The sequence below is a fragment of the Pan paniscus genome, chromosome 6 (assembly GCF_029289425.2).
Source record: "Pan paniscus chromosome 6, NHGRI_mPanPan1-v2.0_pri, whole genome shotgun sequence".
In the NCBI taxonomy this organism is placed as follows: domain Eukaryota; kingdom Metazoa; phylum Chordata; class Mammalia; order Primates; family Hominidae; genus Pan; species Pan paniscus.
Genome location: NC_073255.2, coordinates 174,266,362 through 174,288,943, shown reverse-complemented (window position 1 = coordinate 174,288,943; position 22,582 = coordinate 174,266,362). Strand labels below are relative to the sequence as shown.

Genomic DNA, 22,582 nt, shown 5'->3' with positions numbered 1-22,582 from the left:
TAATAGGTGAAACTCTAATTCAGTCTTTAAAAATTATCACTCTATTCCATGGTATATATTTAATACTGTTTCTATGGATGGCATTTTTAGGTTGTGTGGTATTGTTGCCAATGTTTGCAAAATTCCGATAAACTTTATGGTACTTCAAAAATAAAATCATAACAGAAATGAAAACCATGCAACATGCTAAAAACATATTAAGGTTGGCTATATTTGTGTGAAGATTATAAGTTACATAATGCATACAGCAAAGTTACCCAAAATCTGTAATTGGATTTTTCTTCACATGGTTGTAGTCTCGGTTCCTGTGTCTGGGTTGGGGTTGCCTACCATTCCCATTGATTACCATATTTCTGTGGAATTCTTAGGCAGCAGGGAACGCAGTGGTGGGAAGTGGGAAGACAGCAAGACTGAAGAATGTGTGGGGGCAGGAACTCTGAGCTACCAGGAGCAAACTGTCTGGTAAGAAACAGGAAGCTTAGTTTGACATCTGTGTAAGATCCTTGACTAGAGTAGAATGAGGTCTTCATAGCCATTTAGATCATTCTAGGTTTGCTTTCTTCCTGCTTTTGTTTGAGCTGAGTCTAGAAGATTCTGAGCTCTCAAACTTGATCTATACCAAACCTCACTCTTCCTTCAAAACCTGAAATTGTAATTCCTCTAGAAGCTGTAAAACCCTGTGCATAAGGTCATGAGCTCTGAAGTAAAAGAAGTCTGTACTCTCCACCACTGAATAGCTTGGGGCTTCTGGGTAGTTTACTTAAATTCTCACCACTGCAGTTCTTTATTGTGGCCAGCTCTTACATGCAGGAGAAGAGGTTCAGGAAGAATAGTGGGGTGGATTGCAGGAGAGGTAGGTAGGAGCTAGATTATGCAGCCTTCTTAATAACAAAACGAAAAAAGCCTGCACATGCATAGAAGAGTATGGGTTAAAATTAAGCTATTATTGAGACTGTAGCCTAATATTTCTAAATTATCTCTGTGGCAGTGTCCAGGTAACCCTAAAACTAAGGGAGATGACTATGTGAGACTTGAACACTCCAATTGTGAATTCTGATAGTAACATATATGGCTGAGTGAAATTTTATCAAGTATAAATTATTCAGTAGATTAAATAAAAAATGGAGTAGTCTAAGCTTTATTTAATCTATAGCCACCATTAATACAGAAGTAGAGCCATGTTTATGGGAAATTCTCAGAAGCAAAAAATGAGCATACCGTAAAAAGAAAAAAAAAAGGAAAATTACCATCACCAAAATGTGGTTCAGTGATTTTTTGACAGCTTGTCCAGATTAATGTTTCTTATCCTTCACTGCCAGACAGTGGAGATGAGTCAGGGCAGAAGCTGTAGGTGGAAGACTAAGAGTAGGAAGGAATGAAGGAGAGCCAGAGTCAAGAGCTACCTGTTCTACTTGACATCGTGACAGCTGGCCTCTATGTAACTGGGTTGGATGACTCAGGATTGTATCTACTGGCACTTCTTGGCCGTACATCAGCACCAGGACTATTTGAAAACTACTGCTCCAGAACAAAGGTTTTTAGCCCCAGATTTGAGACTTTGAAAGGAAAGGGCTTTCTTAAATGTGAATTGAGCCTTCCATTTGCTTTGCCAACAATGAATTTCTTCTGCTGTCTTCTATTTTTTTTTGTTTTTAATTACCAAGCTCTGATTCTTTTGGCAGCTGGCTCAAAATCCTTTTTCCAAAATTGGTGGCTGTTGGCAGTAGCCAGGAAATAAATTGAAATCATAAGTAAAATAGTCATCCCTTGGGAAAAGAAGTTGAAACTTGGTAAATCAGACTTACAGTAACTCCAAGAATTGGAGCCAGAAAGAAGCATGCAGAGCACCTAGACTGGTTCCTAGTGTAGTGGCCACCCTTTAACGACATGGTCCATGCTTCATTTTTTGTGAGTTTCCGTCACATGCCTTGCATTTCATTGGCTTTAATAAATACACATTAAAAAGGTTGATCACAATTGTATCACAGGAAAAAGAATAATGTATAGTTTTGTGACAACTGACAAATTAGCAAGTGACAAGTTAATTTTGGTGAAACTAAGGAAATAGCAAGTAGGCAGTTACTATTGAACGGGGAAGGGAGACATCAGTAAAATAAAATGTTCCGAAATGTATGCCTGTTGGTGATAGAAGACATTCAGCCTTGAAGACAATATCCTGTATTTAAGACAATTATATAACATCTAATGTTGTGAACAGAGGCACTGGATTGCTGATTAAGACAAGCCCTATAAGCACCAAACCAACAAATGGCATGATTTCAGCCTTTGTTTAAAGCCACTCTGTTTTGTGTTCACTCATACAAATTTGTCCTATTTCTTTGTTTTCTCCAAAACTCAGAATCTGAGTGCAAATGTATTTATGGATAAATAGTGCTGTGTTAGGGGTAGCACCATCTAAATGATCTGGTCTGAAATGTGGCCTGTGTCCCATGAGACCCTCATGTGACTAAGGGCAGAATTGTTTTAGGTAAAATAATGTCTCAGCTGCCTAGCATGAGATATAATTATCTCTCAGATAATTATATCTGCACATAAACATGTTTCAGCAAATGGGTTAAGCATTTTATGTGTCATTAATTCCTCAAAAGAACCCTTTATGATAGATATTATTGTAGCTATTTTAAAATGAAGTATTCAAGGAACTGGATAAGAAACTATCCTAAACTCTCACAGCGAGTAGCGGGTAGGGCGCCAGGATTGTCGTGCCTCTCAAAGCTGGTGCGCTTCCCATCAGCCTTCCGCCGCCTCTGGGCTTGCTGCTTAATTGGGGCTGGATCCCATACAATCTCTCGCCTTGTTTTTCCATCTCATTCATCAGATCTGTCTCCCCTACGATATTTTAACACCTCAAGGACAGGAACATTTTTTGGCATCTCAATTCTTAGCTTGTCTGTGATAATGATGATCACATCCTACAACAATTTCAGTTTTGCGAAGCAGACTTTCTCACTATCTTTTTGCTCTGTTTTTCAACTCAAGTGAAATCCAGCATCCACCACCGCCACCTCAACCACCACCAACTTTTCTGTCCCTAGCCTGCTCTTCACCTCCTATTCTGTCTTGGATCTTTGAGATATATTTTCAGCACCCATTTATGCTTCGTACCTGGATTTTCTTGTTTCTTGTTTTACCGATTACTGGCATATTTTGTGGGTATATTTTGCATATTGTCAATCTGCTATGTTGGAACATCATTTTAACATTGACTTCAAAAAAAAATCTCCAATTTTTAGTGTCCCGATGTAGGTGAAGCATTTTCATCTGCTTAGATATGTACATGGAATAGATTCAAGGGCAATTTTTTTTTGAGACTTGATGCTTTTGTACATTTTATATATGTAGAATTTTTAAATAAGTAGTTTAGTTGCATTATGAATCTGCCCAGATAGTAATTACAGTTTTTCATTGGAATTCAAATGACTTTTAACGTAGGACCTATTATGTGAGTAACTGTTTCTTTAAGAACTCACTTTTTCTTAAATGAACAAGGTGTAAAGAGCTTCACAAAAGTTGGAAGAGGATGCAAATGTATTTCAGGGAAGCATTTCAGAGAAGTTAGAACTCTACTTTTGCTTTTCTAACAACTCCCAAAATTGCAGTTTAATCGTCAGGTCACCAGGAAAGTATCCAATTGTTAAAATCAGATTCCTGTGCCTTTAAGTAATGATGTATTGTTTAACTTCAATTATTAATACCATACAATGGTAAATATAAATACATTTTTTCCCTTTGTTTATAAAAATGAACATAAGTAGAAGAACTTAAGGCACTGAAAACAAACACTTGGGAGAGACTATGGATGGAAATAAGCAAAAAGTTGAGTCTTTCCATGTAAAAATTGACCTAGTTTCAGTCTGCTCCTAGGAGAATAGCCACAAGCTCAGAGAGCTTTTGTTGTTTGTTGTTTTGGTATTACAATTACCAGTAACTTTGCATTGGTGATTCCTATTCTCATAAGGCATTTTACTGATCAGAATCTTCTTATTTTGTTGAATTCTCTGTGACATAAATTTTTGATTCTTTAAATTAATAGCTTTTTTAGCATCTTGGAAATCTCAGATCACTTTGATAATCTAGAAAGCAGTGGTTTTTCTGTCCAGGAAAATGAACATACACATAGACATACCAAATCTAGCATACAATTTTGGAGAGTTCAAGAATTGTTGAACCTATTTGAGGACCCATTAAAGTATTTTAAAGAGCTTTATGGCGACCCATGTGTTTTCACCAAACAAAATTGTAATGTTATCTTTAGAGAAAACCTCTTTAAGAACATTGAGTTATATCAGATGTTTCTGTAGATCAAACATTTTTGCAATTTCCATCCATGGATCAAAATGTAGAGTAAATAAGTGAACAAAAGCAAACTACATTAAAAAAGTCAGGCATGGGCATAAAACTCTCCAGACACACAGCCACCTGCACATAAAAAGATATATACCATCTATATTTCCTTACCAACCTGTGGTAGTCATGTTGCTGAGGCAGTGCCTCAATCTAGATTTTACTAACCTAGACTAAATAACATCCAATTTTCTGTAATTAGAATAGCCTAGAGATAGTGTGATGGATCCTTAGGTTTTTAAAACAATAAATCAAGCATTCCTGTATTTTTTCCATTGATTTTTACATACAGAAATTAGGATTTTTTTTATTGTGTCCTCTGCAGCATATTCAACATCAAAATGCAGAAAGTGTCCTTGATGTTTTAGCCCCTTTATTCATAGAGAAGATAATCCTGTTTCTGTTTAATCTCTTTATTTATTAGCTTTCATAGTTGCCACTAAATATTTTGAATCACTTCCAAATTTCTTGGTCTATAATTACATTTCTCACCCAACTGAGAAATGTCAGTAGCTTTATCTGTTTTTAAAAAATGCATTAAGTACCTTAAGTTCCTTTAAAACAAGTTGTCACACGTGTCAAAATATAATTCTCAAAATGTTACACATAATTCTCATATAAATAGTTACTAAGCACATGTCAAGATTTCACTTAGCTCAACAATCAGGATGAAAATCCAGTTCAAAAAAGAGGAAATATATACACGTGTATATATATTATCTATTATATATACACGTGTATACATTATATATGTATATATAACATATAATATATACATTTATATATGTATATATACATATAATATTTATATGTATATACATATATATGTGTATATATATAATATTTATATGTATATACATATATATGTGTATATATATAATATTTATATGTATATACATATATATGTGTATATATATAATATTTATATGTATATACATATATATGTGTATATATAATATTTATATGTATGTACACATATATATGTGTATATATATATTTATATGTATATACACATATATGTATATATATATTTATATGTATATACACACATATATGTGTATATATATTATATATAACATAATATATATGTATGTATATAACATATATACATATATAGTGTGTATATAATATATATGTATATACGTATGTATATACATATATAATATAATGTATATATACACATGTATATATAATATATAATATATACATGTGTATATATTATATATACATTTAGAGAGCAAGAGAGAGACTATATGTAACATATATTTTTTCTCTATATATTATATAGTATCTCTGTATCCATAGCTATATGGATATATTTATAAATATAAATGATATACATATTTTATATTTATAAATATAGATTTTGGTAGCATTCCTGAATGAGACCATTTTTTCCTCTATCAATTATTTAATTCACAGAATTCATTTAGAGTAAAACTCCATACACTCCAGGTTTCTAGTTTACTAAGATGCATCCTTTTGTTCGGTAACTTTAGGTTCTTTCACATACATCCTCAGACCTATCTGAAAGGCTTGTTAAAACACATTGCTGGGTTCCACCCATAGTGCTTCTGTAGACCTGGGATGGGCCCTGGAAATTTGTGTTTCTGACAAGTTTCTAGCTGATGCACACTTTGAGAACAAGTGATTTAAGCCCAGGCTTTATTTGAGGATCAAGTAGGGCAGCAGGGAGTGTTGATTAACTCCCAAGAAAGTCAGTACAACCTCTGATTGGGTCCTTATTACTTCTTCTATGTTATTCCTGTTTTCTTCTCCTGTCCCCTCTGTACACACAAGATCATCCACACCTGCGGCTTCAGCTGCCAAGTCTTTATTGCTGCCTGCACAGCCGCACCCCAGTGCTGCTCCCTACATTTGAACATTTCAAATCCCTATTAAGGGCCAGACTCCCAGTGTCTTCCCCACAGAGACCTGGCCTCCCTCGTTTGTCCCATTTCTGTCAGTGATTTCAATTCCACTGCAAACCAGGGCTAGAATGCTCCAAATCACATGTTGTAAACTAGAAGGTGCTCTCCTCCCTCCCCAGTTATCACTGGCAGGCTTCTCTTAGTAGAGAAAATGTTTAATTTTTAAAAGTTTGGAATCTTAAAGAGAAAATCCTTTCAGTTTTCAATCTGCCAGTTCTCTCTTCTGTTTCGTGGATGTAGCCTTAATTCTTTATAAGAAATAAAAGCTTCTGAGACTTCAAGGAAGTTTGGGAACTGAGAATTGTAGTAAGTCAGGGAAGCAAGCTAGTCCTGGCAATCTCTTGGAAGGGCAGCTTTGGAAGGCTGGGAGGTCAGAGGCCAAGCTTCTAGAGGTCATGTCTGAGGTGTGTAAGTGAGACTTGGAGCAGGAGATAATAAACATAAGCTTCAGGAGTTTGGAAGGGCAAGAAAGGAGAGTTTAAGAAGATTATCAAAAGATATATCAGCTTCAGTTTCAGCTACTCAGGAGGCTGAGGCTGGAGGATCACCTGAGCCCAGGAAACTGAGGCTATGGTGAGCCATGATGACACCACTGCACTCCAGCCTGGAAGACAGCCTGGAAGACAGCCTGTCTCAAAAAATAAAATATAAATGAAATAAAAATTTAAAAAATAGATGTAACAAGATCAGCTGAGGGTAATTTATTTTGGAAGAGAGGGAACTATTGAGAGCAGAAGAATTAATGAGTGGATTTTAATAATGCTACAGAAATAAAGTTCAAAGGAGAAAGAAAGATAGTCCAGAGTCTAAATTAAGTGATTGACTTTGGAGAGAAGAGAACTATTTTTATCCGAACCCAGAGGAAAGAATGATGGTAGTTATGTCAGGCAGACTTGATGTTAAATAGGAGAGGGGAAATTGGGAGGTCATAGAAATGAGACGCCTAGAAAATGCTCAGGTGAATGAGCACATTGCTGTCTGGATGAGTGTTGGACAGAGTGATTTTGTCATGAGTTAACCTGGCACTACTTTTCTTCCTTGTCTACTCCTCTGTAATTAGGTTCAGTGGAGAAGGCTGAGGTTAGAGATGACCTCAATATGCGAGGTTGATTTTCTTTGTTTCCATGTAGATGAACAGTCCCTGTGTATGGATGGCTGCTGCTTTTTCTCACGTACCGTATGTCCCGTGTGGCCAGTAGATAACGTTTGATTCATTCCCATTCTGTGCCAGCGCCTTAGACCTATGTGTCAATGACAGCCAGCTGTCACTCATTCCTTGGCTTCACAAAGGGAAAGAAAGAAATTCCCATAAGGAAGTAAATGTCCTAAATTAGATTATTTATGTTTAATGGAATAATTGAAAATATTTAATGGAATAATTAAAAACCTCCTGGTAATTTTATGAGGGAGTCATTTTCAAAAGTTTTATGTGAAAGAATTTCAAAAAAGAACCCTTCTTTGTGTTCCTAGAGAAAAAAAAAATGTGATTTGCTCTTCTCACCAGTGCTTTGTGTAGGAAAGGATGGCAGAATGCTAAGTGAGGGAAGCCCATCAGGTTATTGAAATGCAGCCACTAGAATGTGTGTGTCTCTTTCCAGGACCATGAAACCTCCTTCCCCAGGGCTCTCTCAGCACAGAGGCTCTCCCCTCGGTGGTGCTTCCTAGATGGTGAGTTCTGCCTTTCTTGCGGGTATTGTGGGAGTTGGGGAAGTTGAAGAGCAAGGCATCAATTGATAGGGTGGGCTCTAGTTTTCCAAAAGATTATTCAGAAAGCCTTCATGTGACTCCACATGGCTGGTATTGGCATGCGGAACAATGTGGGCCTGCTGATATTGCACTGTCCTTTCCTGAAGTCATTTCCCTCAACACAGCTTGGTTAACTCTGGCTGAACTCAGCATCAAGTTGCTCAGGCCCATGTTTTTCTTTCATCAGCCCTCTTTTCTTAAAGCTTGACTGCCTGCCTTAAATTAATTCAGACCAGTAGCTGGATTCTATATGCATAGGATGGATATAATTTCTATGTTATTTGCATCTTATGGAACATTCATATTATTTTTATGAGACCATTATTGCAGTATGATATATACATTTCTGGAAAAAGGTGGAAAAATTCAGTTGCATTCAAATCTGCTCAGATCCGCATGATATATTGCATGCATAATAGGTTAGTTATCTTATGATTGTTTAATGAGTCCGTTTTTTATCTCAAATATCTCTCTCCTAGATGCTGCCTAATACTACATTTCTATCCAATTACCCGTATTGCAGTACCTTCTCACCTCTGTATATTCATGCTTACATACTACCGAATGTATCTACTACCCATTCTCTCTTTTGTTCATATGGAGACATGATTTTCATTGTAGACCCCTTTTTTGTTTGTCTGGGTGAGCATCTGAGAGGATATAAACGTGAATATGAGTATGACAGGATTTGTGAGTGTATGAGCAAGCATTGGGATGGCAGCAGCAGAGATCTATTAAGATTTAAGGACTGTCCAGTAGCCTAGCATGACTGCAATGTAAGGGTTTTAACTGGCATAGTGGAAGAGAAGGTTATAACTTTGGTGCCAGATCACAGAACACTTTGAACGCCATATGCATATTTTTCTAGTGTTATGAAGATGGGCACTTGTATCTATATGAGATCTAACCCACATAAATCATGATGTAGGTTTTTGTTAATGTCTCAGCTGCCTCTGAGAACTTTCCTCCAGCTTCTTTATTCCATAGCAATGAGAAACATAATCATTTGTCATTCCTGAATTTGCAGAGGAACAACTTGTATTTGAGAAAATTATGAAAATATTTGTGTTGTTATGTTCTATCTAAAGTCTTAAATAAAACTACAAATATTGTGGCTGACAGTCTTAGCCCAGGTAGTAGTTTTACTCCATAGTTTTATTTAAAAAAAACCTTTAAAAGGTAATTGCAGTCATGGTTTAAAAGAAAAAAGTAGAGTGAATTTCTCCAAGGCAGATTTTATTCTATTCTTAGGTTTTAGACAGCAGGGGTGATGATTGGCTGGTTTCTTAGTTCTGTCGCCTTTGGAGAGAAGCTACTCATTAAATGTTTGTGAATTTTAAATAAGTGCTTGCATTTTGAGTTTTTCTTTCTTGTGCTGTTTGTTTTGTAGAAAATCTATTTATAATATTTGGGCTTTGTTAGATAGATTTAAGTGAGAAGCACATAATTCTTTTTGGTTTGCTTTTTTTGTTTTTCTTTTTTGAGATAGGAGTCTGACTCTGTTGCCCAGGCTGAAGTGCAGTGGCATGATCATGGTTCACCACAGCCTTGAACTCCTGGGCTCAGGCAATCCTCCTACTTCAGCCTCCCAAGTAGCTGGGACCACAGGGGCACGCCACTATCCCTAGCTAATTAAAAAAATTTTTTGTAGAGATGAAGTCTTGCTTTGTTGCCCAGGCTGGTCTCAGACTCCTGGCTTCAAGCACTTCTCCCACCTGAGCTTCCCAAAATGCAGCTGATAGTTCTTTCTAATATTAGGAATATTTAAAATAATTTCTAGAAACCCAAAATTTGTAATTTAGATTTTTTTCGCATACCATAGATGTAGCTCAATCTCTTTCAGAGAATGCTTAAATAATTTTTTTGCTGTTTTGGCTTCCTTCAGACATGGCTCTAAGGATGCAGGTTGAAAGTGAAATGATTCATTTAAGACCACATATGGTCTCTGGCCTGAATCTTCAAGCCATTTTCCAAAGTGGGAAGTCACTTCACTGAGAAGTCTACGTAACTGTAGCTTTTTCTAGCTTTATTTACTTAATAAATACATACCAATTCCTAACTTTCTTTAAGATCCTGTGCTAATTTCAGGAGGCATAAAAGATTAAATGAAACAGATTTTTAAAGAGGCAGGTCTCTTAGTCTCATGGTTATCTGTGAAGATAGTTTGTATAAGAAGTTTTAAAAAATGTAAATGTGCATGAAGGCAGGGTCAGTAGGTTCTGTCTGGTGTTGGGAGGTTGGGACTGAGAAAGTTTTCACAGAAGCAGAAGCACTTGAGCTGGTTCTTTAAAGACAAGTATGATTTAGATGGCAGAGGCAAAGGGAAGGGCTTTCCAAGCCTTAGAATAGCAGTGGCAGAGGCATGGAAGTGCTGAGGTTTTCTTAATAGATTTAGGGACTGGCCAGGAGACTAGCATGACTGCCATGTAGGGGTTTTGACCAGCATAGTCGAAGAGAAGGTTATAAATTTGGTGCCAGATTACAGAACATTCTGAATGCCGTCTGCATTTTTTTTCCCCTAGCAACTTCTGCTGATCGCTTTTATCGAATAGACAGATCTCAGGTAAGTTTTTTTCCAGCCTGCTTGTGAAAGTGAAAAATTCCCAAGTTAATGTGCTTTATTGGTAGCTAATCTCATAAATTTTTCTAACGAAAACCACTGAGACACAAATTTTGGAATGGTGTTCATAACTTAAGCTTGAACCTTTTATTTGTCTTCACGTGTTTTATGATTTATGGACTCAAGATGATGTGGCTTGATCTTGCAAATGAGTACAGAAAATAAGTTGACTTGTAGACATTATCACCAGCCTGTACTCCAAATTTTCATTCACAAAGATATTTTTACTCCTTTTTAGCCAAATTTCATGTCTTTTTAAGCTCATTTCTGTTTAGCAAGTTTGAGGCCCCAGGTGTATAACTAGACTACTTAGTTTCAGTTCGCCAATCCCTAGAGGTCAGTGATGAGAAAAAAAAATGGTTTTGCCCAAGTTAAGAATTCCTCCCATTATCTGAATTCTCCTAGGAGAAAAATGTACAGTATTGAACCTAATGATAAAGTTGTTAACCATGCTGCTTAGCTTTGACCAGATGACGGGGTAGAAGTCCACTTATCATACACTCCTGCTGGGCCAATGGTATGTGGGTGTCACTTCTCTAATAGTATTTGGGAAGAAGATGAGGCAAGACCATTTCTAGATATATCTAAGAAAAAGTCCTGGTTAATTGGAAATCCTGAACCAAGGGGATTCATCTCTCCCTATCTCCCACTGCCTGTGTTAGCGCAGCTTTGGGGAGGATCACCAACTGATCAAGCTTCTGACAACACAGTGTGATCCTTTGACACGTTGCAGAATTTCATTATTCCTCGAGACCAAGGATACTTGTTTTGTTATTCTTCATGCAACAGACTTCTTGTTCTTCCTTAGGAACATTTGCACTTTGTGATGGAGATTTCCCAAGATGAGATTTTTATTCTGGACCCAGATATGGTGGTGTCACAGCCGGCGGGGACACCTCCGGGCATGCCTGACCTGGTGGTGGAGCAAGCCTCGGGGTGAGTGTGCTTCTCCTGGCCTGTGAGGCTGGCCTCAGGGTGACATCCATGTCTGGTTCGCCTTTGAACTTGACATCATTCTAATGACATCAAATGATTTTGAAATGTAGATTTTCTTGTTGTGTTTCCTTAGAGTGGTTATTATAAGTCTATCTTATGAATGGCCGTGAAGAAACACAAAACCAGATTTACACCATGTCCAAGCCTCTTTCCCCATCACAGCAACCCTTCCTAACAAACCTAGAAAGCACTAGTACTTGTGTTTGTGCTTATACGTTTGTAGTAACTCTGTTATCTACATTAAAAATTGACACAGGTGATTTGACAAATTTTCTCCTCTTCCTCTTCTTTGCTATTTCCAGGCTGCTGGAGACATGTAGATTATATAATAATAACTATGACATACCAAGCCCTTTTTAAGAGCTCTGTCCTGTGTCTCTCTTCTGTTTCTACCACCGCTTCATAGTGACTTAATCATCTTAAGTGCTCTGTGCTTATTTTCTCATCTGTAAAATACAAATAACAATAATCCTCACTCAGAGAATTGTTTGGCGATTAAAAGAATTGATACAGGTAAAGCACTTAAAGTCATTCCTGGCATTTTAAAAACATGCATTAAACAGAATGTTATTACAATAATAATAATAGTCATCACCATCATTCTAGTGACCTTGAAAATTTGGTACAATTATCCTTAATTCATAGATTAAAAAATTGAGACCTAAAGGGTTATGTTACTTGCCTAATATTTCACAGAAAATAAGTAGAAAAAATGAGATATAGTCCTGGGTTACCTGATGCCAGAGCCCATGCATTTAACTACCACCTTCTACCACCAAAACATAATTAGTATTTCTAAGTTATTTCAATAATTAAAAACTATTTATTTAGAGAATTTTGTGTGCCAGGTCCTAGTGTAAGCACTTGGGGAATAACAGTACAAAAATAAAAACAGATAAGAATCTTTGTCCTTGTGAAATTTAGTGTTTTACTGGTCTATGGGGCCTGAATTATTGAAGTAAGAATTGCTCTAGAAACCATACACAATATGCCCAAATAGTAAATGCACATCGTGTACACATACTCATACAGTATGAATAAACAGTCCACTAGGCTAGCACAACTGCAATGTCATCTTCATTCCTGTTTTCCCCTTGTCACTTGATGTACTTTTTTTCACTTTTTTTGGTTCACTGCTGCTATTTGTGGGTGGTTTCCCACTCTGCCAGGGGCAATTGATGTCCAATATGTACCAAGTCTAGGGGGAGACAAGAGAGGACACAAGTGGCTGCGTGGAACTGATGGAAAGCTGTTCTCAGGAAGCCAGAGCTGCGATGTCAGAGCATGGGGGAAGGCCGACAGGCACAAGGGGTAACCTGATGCACCCCTGGGAGCCCCAAAGGTGGTGGGGAAGGCCACCTTCGTGGGGCACATCCATGCATCAGACCCATCAGTAGTGGGGAAAGCAGGTAGAGTGTTTTGTCCTACTGCAGAAGCAGCAGGTGCTAGAGTCTGGGTGTCCTCCTACCCCACCTAACCTGGGCTCTGACTCTTGATCTAGTAAGGAGAAAGTCCATTCTGCCAAGTTGCCCTGGTCTTTGCTCACTTGGTCATTTTCTTTTTCTTTTCCTTTTTTTTTTTTTTTTTTGAGATGGAGTCTCGCTCTGTCACCCAGGCTGGAGTGCAGTGGTGCCATCTTGGCTCACTGCAAGCTCCTCCTCCCGGGTTCATGCCATTGTCCTGCCTCAGCCTCATGGGTAGCTGGGACTACAGGTGCCTGCCACCACGCGTGGCTAATTTTTTGTGTGGTCGTTTTCTTCATGTCAAATAATGGCCAAATGCTTCGGCCTTGCTAGACCTCTGTTAGCTCTAGCTCCAAAAATAAAGTAGCCTGAAAATCCACCAGGACTTGAATCAGTGCCTTTCTTATTTCTCACCAGTTGCCTCCCCTGAACTAAACCAGGAACAGGGAAGCAGTGAAACAGGATGGACTTTGTTATTTTCTAATCTGCATTTCTGCCCTAGGTCTATTACTTCTTATTCATGTCACATTTAAAATGACTTAATCTTGAAAATCAGTTTTCTCATCTGTGAAGGGGACAGAATCATACAAATAGTTCATGATTGTTGAGATAAGTGAATGAAATAATAAATGGGTAGTATCTGGTAAACACTTCATAAAGATGAATTTTGCTTCTCACATTTACTGGCAAGATTCATCTTCAGAAAGTGGAAACGAAGTCACGTGGCTGACTTTGAATGCTTAACTGTCTGGTGCCCTTCTTTCTCTCAGGATCTCAGACTGGTGGAATCCTGCCCTGCGGAAACGCATGCTGAGTGACAGTGGGATGGGGATGATAGCTCCCTATTATGAGGACTCAGATCTGAAAGATCTCAGCCACTCCCGCGTGCTACAGTAAGAGTTCTCTTGCTGTTCTTTTCCTCTGTGCCACTGTGATTGCTGGGAGAGGATGTACTGTGGGCTGTGCCCCAGTGGTCAGGATTCTCTTTTCAATGGCGCTCAGGCTGTCTCATGCAGGTGCTACTCTGTGTTTTCATTCCATGCACCTTGCTCATATTTATCTACCCCAAACCGTTCATGGAACTCCACCTTCCATTTCTTTTGCTCCTGAGCCACCTTGAGCCCCTTGCACGTGGACCTCCACATACTTTAAACCTCACCAGCGTCTTCTTTACTGGAGTTTAGTGTTTATCACACGTCCCTGTTTGCCACATCATAAAGACATGCATGAGAGTGATCATGAGTAGCTTGAAAGTGACACGTGGTTTTTCATTTGTGAACACATTATCTTGCTGTTTCATTGGTCCTCAGTCCTGAGCCTGTGCATGTGTGCTGTACCCAAAATTGCCATGTGGGTTTGTTGGCTAAAGCTGGGTGCTACCCATGTTGTGGTTGCAGTCTCTGTGGGTAAGCAGTACAGCATTTGTTCGTAGATCAGAACAGTATGTGTGCTTTCTTCTGAGGTCTGATCATGGTGAGAGTGTAGGATGCATGCTGAAGTTCCACAGCAGTGTCGATACCTTTGTGCTTGGTGAATCCACCTTCCTATCATCTCCTCTGGTGACAGATACACTCATGCGCACCTACCCTCTAATTTCAGGCCAATCAATCCATCTCAGAGGTTATGCAAATCCAGTGTGTTCATGAAATTAGGCTGGTTTCCAGTTTACCTGGGGTCTTAATCAAATAATGACAATGGCCTTGTAACCACACAGTCTTAGTCTTTTGACAGAATAACAAGATTACTAAAGATTCTTCGAATCCTAGGGTTAACTAAAGAGGCAAAGGAAGTGCTTTATTTCTGGAGAAAGACCAGAAGCAATTTCATTATTACAAAGGGGTAAAAAATGAGAAATTTGGAGCTAATTATTTCATTGGCAAAGTTTCGAGGCACACACCCTCAGGGCAAAAGGAGACTTCATTTTAATTGCTTCTCTCTATTACCTCTTATTTTCTTGTGTGAAGACGGGAAAGGAACAACAATGAATTACTATGTATTTTTCTTTTTAATTAAACTGTGTTGTTAGTTTCTGATGGCATTTTGATTGCTTACAATTCAGGATGTTTTCCATTTCCTTTTTATACAGAATTGAGGCTTGTGAATCAGGGTGAGTCAGCCACCCACGAATGGCTAAAAAAGTGGCCATTTATCTGTTGGCAGACTTATTGGAAAATTAGTGTTTTAATTAGCTACAGAAATAGAAATTAAGCCTGGACAAACCAGTATTTGTTTACTGAGTAAAAACTCAGTAAACCAATGAGTATTTTAGTTGTATATGTATATAGTCTGTTTCCACAAAGCAGAATATGAGCTCAATCTAGTTTTCTAGGTCCTGATTTTTCTATATATAACATACTGATGTATGTATCATAATAAATAAAATAATTGTATATAAGATAGTAAATATTCTTCCTAAGAATCACAAATAAATTTACCACTTTATATAATAGCCAGGTTCTTAAAACCAGATGTCAAAATCAACTCTTTCTGTTTGTTTGCGTTATACTATCCTTTTAGGGATGTCTCTTAATTTTTGGTTGATCTTCAATTTACAGCTATAAGTTTTTGCAGTCATTTATACTACTTTAGTTCTAAAATGCCCTAGAGTAGTAGACACTTTTTAAAAAAACCTGAAAAATTACTTTGAAAACAAGCAAAGTGGCATCCAAACATTCACCCCCAGCCTTTCAGCTTCTCCAGCTGGATCTCCAGACATTGTGGAACAAAGGCAAGTCATCTCTACTAGGCTCGGTCTGAATTCCTGTCTCATAGAAGACACAGCATAATAAAATTTTTGTGTTAAATCACTTAAAAATAAAACTAAACTAAACTAGATGCCTTACCTCAACTTTTTAATTAATTCTTTAACTTTTAAAATTATTATGTCCATTTATTTCTTAGAATATCTTTTTATTTCCTTCAGACATCATCTCTGATACAAATAGGTATAATTGCAGTTGTGGAAATATCTAATAATGTTAATAATAACTACTATTGATGGACTACTTCCCACTTGCTTTGTATCATAATTAAATGATCTTCTTTCAACAATTTTTAAATTTAGCTGTTGCTTAACAGATAAGTAAACTGAGGCTCCTGGAGGGTAAAATATTTATCTTAGGTCACTTCAAATGGCAAGTGTGGTTTGACCTGAGGTCGGTTTGGCTTCTGACTCCATGCTTTTTCCATTGTCCTACACTATCTTCCCAAAGGGACCATACAAAGTCAACGTACCAGAGCCACAAAAGTTTACTTTGGTTTCTATTTCTTTTTTACATTTGTAAAGTGAAAAGTCCTACAGTATAGGGGTACTATGCATGCACATTAAATATACAACTGCAAACTTACCCAGAAGTAAATATGGCTGAGAATTAATTTTTAAGCATTTTTTTCTTTAAAAGAAGAGATTGAAACAAAATATAATGGTGGTAAACTTCAGTTTAAAATTACTAAATATATATAAACTATGTTCTAATCAAAATAAGCATAAAAATTATATAGAAGGCCATCATGTACCAACCACCTTGATTTATTATGTCATTGTTTTTCTATATTTGCATTATATCTTTCTTTCAAGCCATAAACAACACAGAGTTGTGTAAAAAATATTGTTTTATGGTTTTGTTTTGTATTGTACAAGTTGGAGTATCTCTAATTGGAAAATCTGTAATCTGAAATGCTCCAAAATCCAAAACTTTTAAAGTGCTGATCTGATGCTCAAAGGAAGTGCTTATTGGAACATTTTGGATTTCAGATATTTGGATTTGGGATGCTCATCTGGTAAGTATAATGCAAATATTCCAAAATCCTAAGAAAATAAAAAATCTGAGGCACTTCTGGTCCCAAGCATTTTGGATAAGGGATACTCAACTTGTATTTTTGTTTTTGCCTGTGTTATATAATGCATATATTTTGGAACTTGCCATTTCACTCAGCATTGTGTTTTTGAAATTCATTCATATTGATATATGTGGGTTTTTAATAATTTTTGATATAGAATATTGCATCATACATATGCTATAAATTGTTTCTCTATTTCGATAGTGATTTCTAATATTCTATTATTTTTTAAAATGCAGCAAACATCCTGTGACCTTCTGTGTTGCAGAATATATATGCAGTTTCAGCTTACTCAATAATGCAAAATTTACCTTCCCAGTTAGAGTACTGATGAATCAGTAACTGAAAAGGCCCTGAACACTTATTGTAATAATCTAGGTATGATCAGCATCTGTTGCTTTACACTTTAAAGCCCCAGTCAACTTGGGGGATAGGAAAGGTTCAATTTAGCATCCTGTTGACAGTGCTAAATAACTCACTATATAAACAGAAATCAAAAGAGAAACTTTCAATTCTTAGAACTGAAAATACTACTTATCAGAGTTTTCGAGACACTGCTAACGTAGTATTCATAGTACGATTTAGGACTGCAAATTCATTTATCAAGGGAAAAATGATTGTGTGCAAATAAGCAAAGCATTCAATTGGATAAATTGGAAAAAGAATCCCAGTGTAAAGAAATGACAGGGGAGAAAAATGATAAAGATAATGAGAGAAATCAATGACAAGGAGAATAAAACAGACAGATGATGAACAGAAAATAAAATTTTTGGCCGGGCTCAGTGGCTCACGCCTGTAATCCCAGCACTTTGGGAGGCTGAGGCGGGTGGATCACGAGGTCAGGAGATCAAGACCATCCTGGCTAACATGGTGAAACCCCATCTCTACTAAAAATACAAAAAATTAGCCAGGCGTGGTGGCGGGCGCCCGTAGTCCCAGCTACTCGGGAGGCTGAGGCAGGAGAATGGCGTGAACCTGGGAGGCGGAGCTTGCAGTGAGCCAAGACCATGCCACTGCACTCCAGCCTGGGCGACAGCGAGACGTCATCTCAAAAAAAAAAAAAAATTAAAAAATTCGTTGAAAAGATAAATAAAACAAAATTCTGAGAAGTCTGATTTAAAAGAAAAAAGTACTGAAAATAGAAAGAAATATACCTGCAAGGCTTTCCCCATATCATTCTTCCTCCAAGGCACCCAGGGCATTTTTGTGCCAAGCGGCCCTTTCCCCTCCAAATTGCAACTGACCCGGCTCTGTTGGATCTTCTCAGCATTTTCCCATGGTTTTAAAATTTAAAATAGTCCCTTAGATCCATCAACCTCCCTTTTTCTCAGGCAGAGTGAGAGGCAATTAATATAAAGAGGATGAATTAGATTTCTATCATTACTGGAATTGGTTGCATTTATTTTAAATGTTTCCATTTAGAAGCATTATAATTTTAAAGAAAGATATACACATACCTACTTATATGCAGATCCTATAGGAAAGACTGTAATTCCAAAGTAGGATACGCAATGTGTGTAGTGTCTGCAAAACCTGTGAACATAATAACAAATATTTAAGAACCAATTTGGAAATGAATTGGTGAGAAGTGGTTGACTGACATTATTACTGCTGGGACCATAATGATTTTTTCTTTAAGTTAAAAAAAATTGTTTTCAGTGTCCAAGGAAGTTCTATTTAAAATGACATGATTCTGGAAATGTATTTGCTCTTATCATTAATTGTACCACCACGATTAGTGACAAGACTATATTTCATTTGGCAGAAGATTCATAAAGAGGGAATTTACTTAAATTTTAGCAGACCAAATCTATTTGAGTTGTAAGGAAGAATTTTGCCACTTGAGGATCTATGAGATAAGAAAATAGGCATGGAATGAAAACTCTGATATATTCTTCTTAAGTTTTCTTTGAGAAAAGGACTGACTCACCTCTGAGTCAGGTGGGTTAAGAGCAGGCAGGTAAAGGGTCTGGGAGACACTGCTTTTGTTTCTGAATCAGAGTAACCTTTTTCCGGTTCTTAGATTTTGTAGTTCTTAAGAAACCCCCAAATGACTGAAAGAGCTGTACTTTTTCTCAATGTCCCCAAGTCCTAGTCCTGAAAGAACTACAATGGACTGTCACACAAATAATATCTTGCCACTAGACTAAGACACAGGGGAAACAGTGTAGTGAACCACACCGAGGGTAGATACTCAATCCAGATAACTGTGTCTAGGCAGGTATCTGGTACCCGATCAGCTGCACAAGGCTAATGGGTTTTTATGATTGGCAGAGGATTTCTGTCGACAAGGAAAGATAATGCTATCAAATGTTTAACTATAATGTGTGAGGTCTGATTTGTGATTTCATTGTGATTACCCTAAGAAATAGGGTAAACGATTCAGTCAATCATGTATTGAACAAATCAATATTGGGCACCTTCAGTGACTGAAGTCAGGCACTGAAGATATACAACTAAAGAAGAAATAATTATTGCCCTTGAAGAGCTTATATTTAAAGGGGAAATATTAAACCCATTATTACAGTTCCTTCTAATAAGTGCTATTATGGATATATGCATAGAGTGTTCTGGAAACAAGAGGAAATATAATTTGCTGCTTTTTTTTTAGATTTAACTTTTTTGACCCTAGAAATGATGAATATTTAAAGAATTAACGAAAATGTCAGCCTCAAAGAAAAAAAATAGGCTTATTAAGTGTTCTATGTGTATTTTCTTCATCTTTTACATGTGAACAGATAAGTATTTGTCCTTCCTCATTGTGTAAACCAGAAATATCTCTCAAATAATGGAAAACATTCAATGGTAGTTCAACCTCTCCATATGCTATGTGTACTTAAGGAAACTTGGACAACCGAGAAATTATTTGGAGATACCAAGATACTTAATAATACTTTAAACTGAAAAACTGGCCTTTTTAGTATAGTCTGCAATTGCAATTCTGAATCACTATATCGAGAAGATAAAGCCCAGAGACCTCCTGTGTTCTGAAAACTCAGATGTTCTAGGCTGATTATGGGAGAAACAACATCATTCCCCTCTGGTCCTCAACTATTTTCTTTATTCAGTTTCTTCTGGGAACATTAGGTTATGGCCTGAACCTAATAAAAAGGGTAATTGTGCTTATTGTGAAAGCTTCAGGTTCTCAACAGGAAGACAGACTGTTGGACAGTGATATTGATTTTGGAAATATTCTTTGAGCTTCACAATCAGATAAGCGGGAGAAAATTAATCTTCTTAGTGGAATGCAGGTTTTGCTGAAATATATCTTAGAGATGAAATCAGTGCTGTCAGGATAAAGATGGCTCCTGGCATCTGTTTCACTGAGATAGTTGGGTCCCGTTTCTACCTACCTTTGACATCCCTGCTTACCTTTGACTGGGCTCAATCTTGCTCACCCCGGATACTCATTCCAGCTGGAAAAATACAGGATAGCTGACATATGTCTTCCTTCTTCTTTTTCTTCTTGACTTACCTCGAGTTTGAAATGACTTGGTGAATTACTCTATTTGGCAAGCACATAATAACACTCTATTCCTATGGGTGTGTGAAATATTTAATAAGAGATTTGCCTTTGTTATTTTTAGAATTGTTCCTCAATCAGTTATGCATATGGAGGCCCTAAACCACTCGGAGGAAATAGATTTAAATTTACCTTTCCAAGTTCAGTTAGCGGAAGAGTTAGAACAGAATTCCCTGTGTACCAGATCTTATTTTGACTGACATTGAAAGAAAAACAAACAAACTTACTTTAATGTTAAACATCCATTTTATTTGAAATAATCCCAGGAAATTCTCGCCTTTCATTGCCATGAGTTCCAAGTTTTGCAAATGATTAGAGCATGAGGAAATATTAGTGTTAAGTGGCTCTCTTTTTACATTTGTAAAAGCTGGCAGCCATATTTATTCACACTTCAGGAATACTGTGAATGTGAGGCAGTATTGATTGGATCCCTCTTTAAATCATGTGAGTTCCTTGGATGACCAAACTGTGCATTTCTCCCTCTGTCTCCATAGCACTTTGCACCATACCTAGAATGGTAGGCATTCAACAAGGCAGGCTTTTGGGATGAATAGAAGGATGTTCCATTCATAGAACATCCCTTGATAGAAAAGGTGCTTTGTCAAACCAAAATAGATACGTGTCTATTTATATTGCTATACTAAACCCAGTACTTATCAAATTATAACAAAATAATAATGATAACAAAATAATATGTAAAATGTTGACCATTTTTGTTAGGCTGTGGGTTCCATTTATATATTTCAAATTTGAATATAAGTATGCTTGATCCAGGGAATTCACAGATCAAAATAATAAAGACACACCTGAATGCCTGACTTGGAGAAATGTTGGTATTTCACAAGCGAGAAAGTAAAAGGTAAGTATGGTCGGTATAGGAAGTTGTAGGCACTGTTGGTGAGCACAGTGGTAGGTAGAGTGGCAAGGAAGAATTGTTGCCCAGGCATTCACCTCCAAAATAAACTATTGGTCCATTTGCTGCATTCTCCAACTTCCACCAACACTCTTGTTTTCTCAATGTATCTGTCTTAGGTGAATAATTTGATTAAACAGATCTAAAGTGTGAAAGAGTGATCATTTTGAAATATTTTCAAAAAAATTTGCTTGCAAATCTCAAGTTGCTGGGATGTGGAGCAATAATCACTTACCATGTTCAGCGTGGAGTTGAGGAATGTGAGAGGGATGTCATATTATCACTGGAAATGGTGGTGGCTGGGGAGTTATATCGGGCATGGGACTTCTTTGAGGTACTTCTGGGGCCCTCTGAAGCCCCTACTCTAAGAAGATCAGAACAAGAGATATCTCCACACCATGCTAGCACTACTTATTTGGAATTCAGGGAGATGGAGACCACATTCCCCCCTCCCCTTTTTTTTTAACTTTTCTGGATGATTGTGCCCGGCATCACGCATAAGAACAACAATCCTCCAACAGTTTTCTCCAATACTCTGTGAGATGCTGGTCTTACTCCATGACTCCCTTACAAGCTCCTTAAAGGTGGGAATGGAATGTTTTAAGTTAAGTACCTCCCACAGCTCTTGGAATAGAGCTAAGTACATAGCAGTTCTTAATATCTAACACTGGAGTCACTGAATTATTCTCACAGTCTGTCGAGCCCATTTTAATTTCTTGTTTTCGATATTACTATGATTTATCTGCATTCATTATATTTTTTTTCACAGAGCTCCTCGAACTGATCTATAACTGAGAAACTCTCTTGTCCTTAGACACATTAGAGTCAGGAGGAAGCAGACAATGTTTAGATTCTGTTCCCACCCTCTCCTGAGAAGGGTGGGGTGGGAGGAGATGTTGTCAGAAAGCTTCTGGGGTATGTTACAGTTATCTTCAGAGGTGCCAAACCAGCTTCCAACCCCGCCTAGTTTTGTCTCCCATTTTCTAAAACTGGGATCAGAAGTCCTTATTTGGATTTCCTAAAAATAAGTAGCTGTGGCTGAGCCCTTACTCAATTACCACAGGGAGATATTGCATATCCGGGATCACGAGATAAGTGAGGTGCCTTGCTTATAAGCCCCACGTGCTAAGACTAAACGTGGCTCTCATGTGACTTGCCTTCACAATCCAGAGCTCCCTCATGTTT

At 37.3% G+C, this 22,582-nt stretch overlaps 1 protein-coding gene across 6 annotated transcripts in view; it reads left to right on the top strand.

The window, feature by feature from the left end:
• Positions 1-22,582, top strand: part of DGKI (diacylglycerol kinase iota) — a 479,960-nt gene that overhangs the window by 380,540 nt on the left and 76,838 nt on the right. For all 6 annotated transcript variants that reach the window (XM_034965048.3, XM_034965050.3, XM_034965049.4 and 3 more), the window contains 4 exons: positions 7,895-7,964; positions 10,565-10,605; positions 11,471-11,598; positions 13,892-14,014. In XM_034965048.3, coding sequence (XP_034820939.1) covers positions 7,895-7,964; positions 10,565-10,605; positions 11,471-11,598; positions 13,892-14,014 — 362 coding nt within the window. The remainder of the gene's footprint in view (positions 1-7,894; positions 7,965-10,564; positions 10,606-11,470; positions 11,599-13,891; positions 14,015-22,582) is intronic.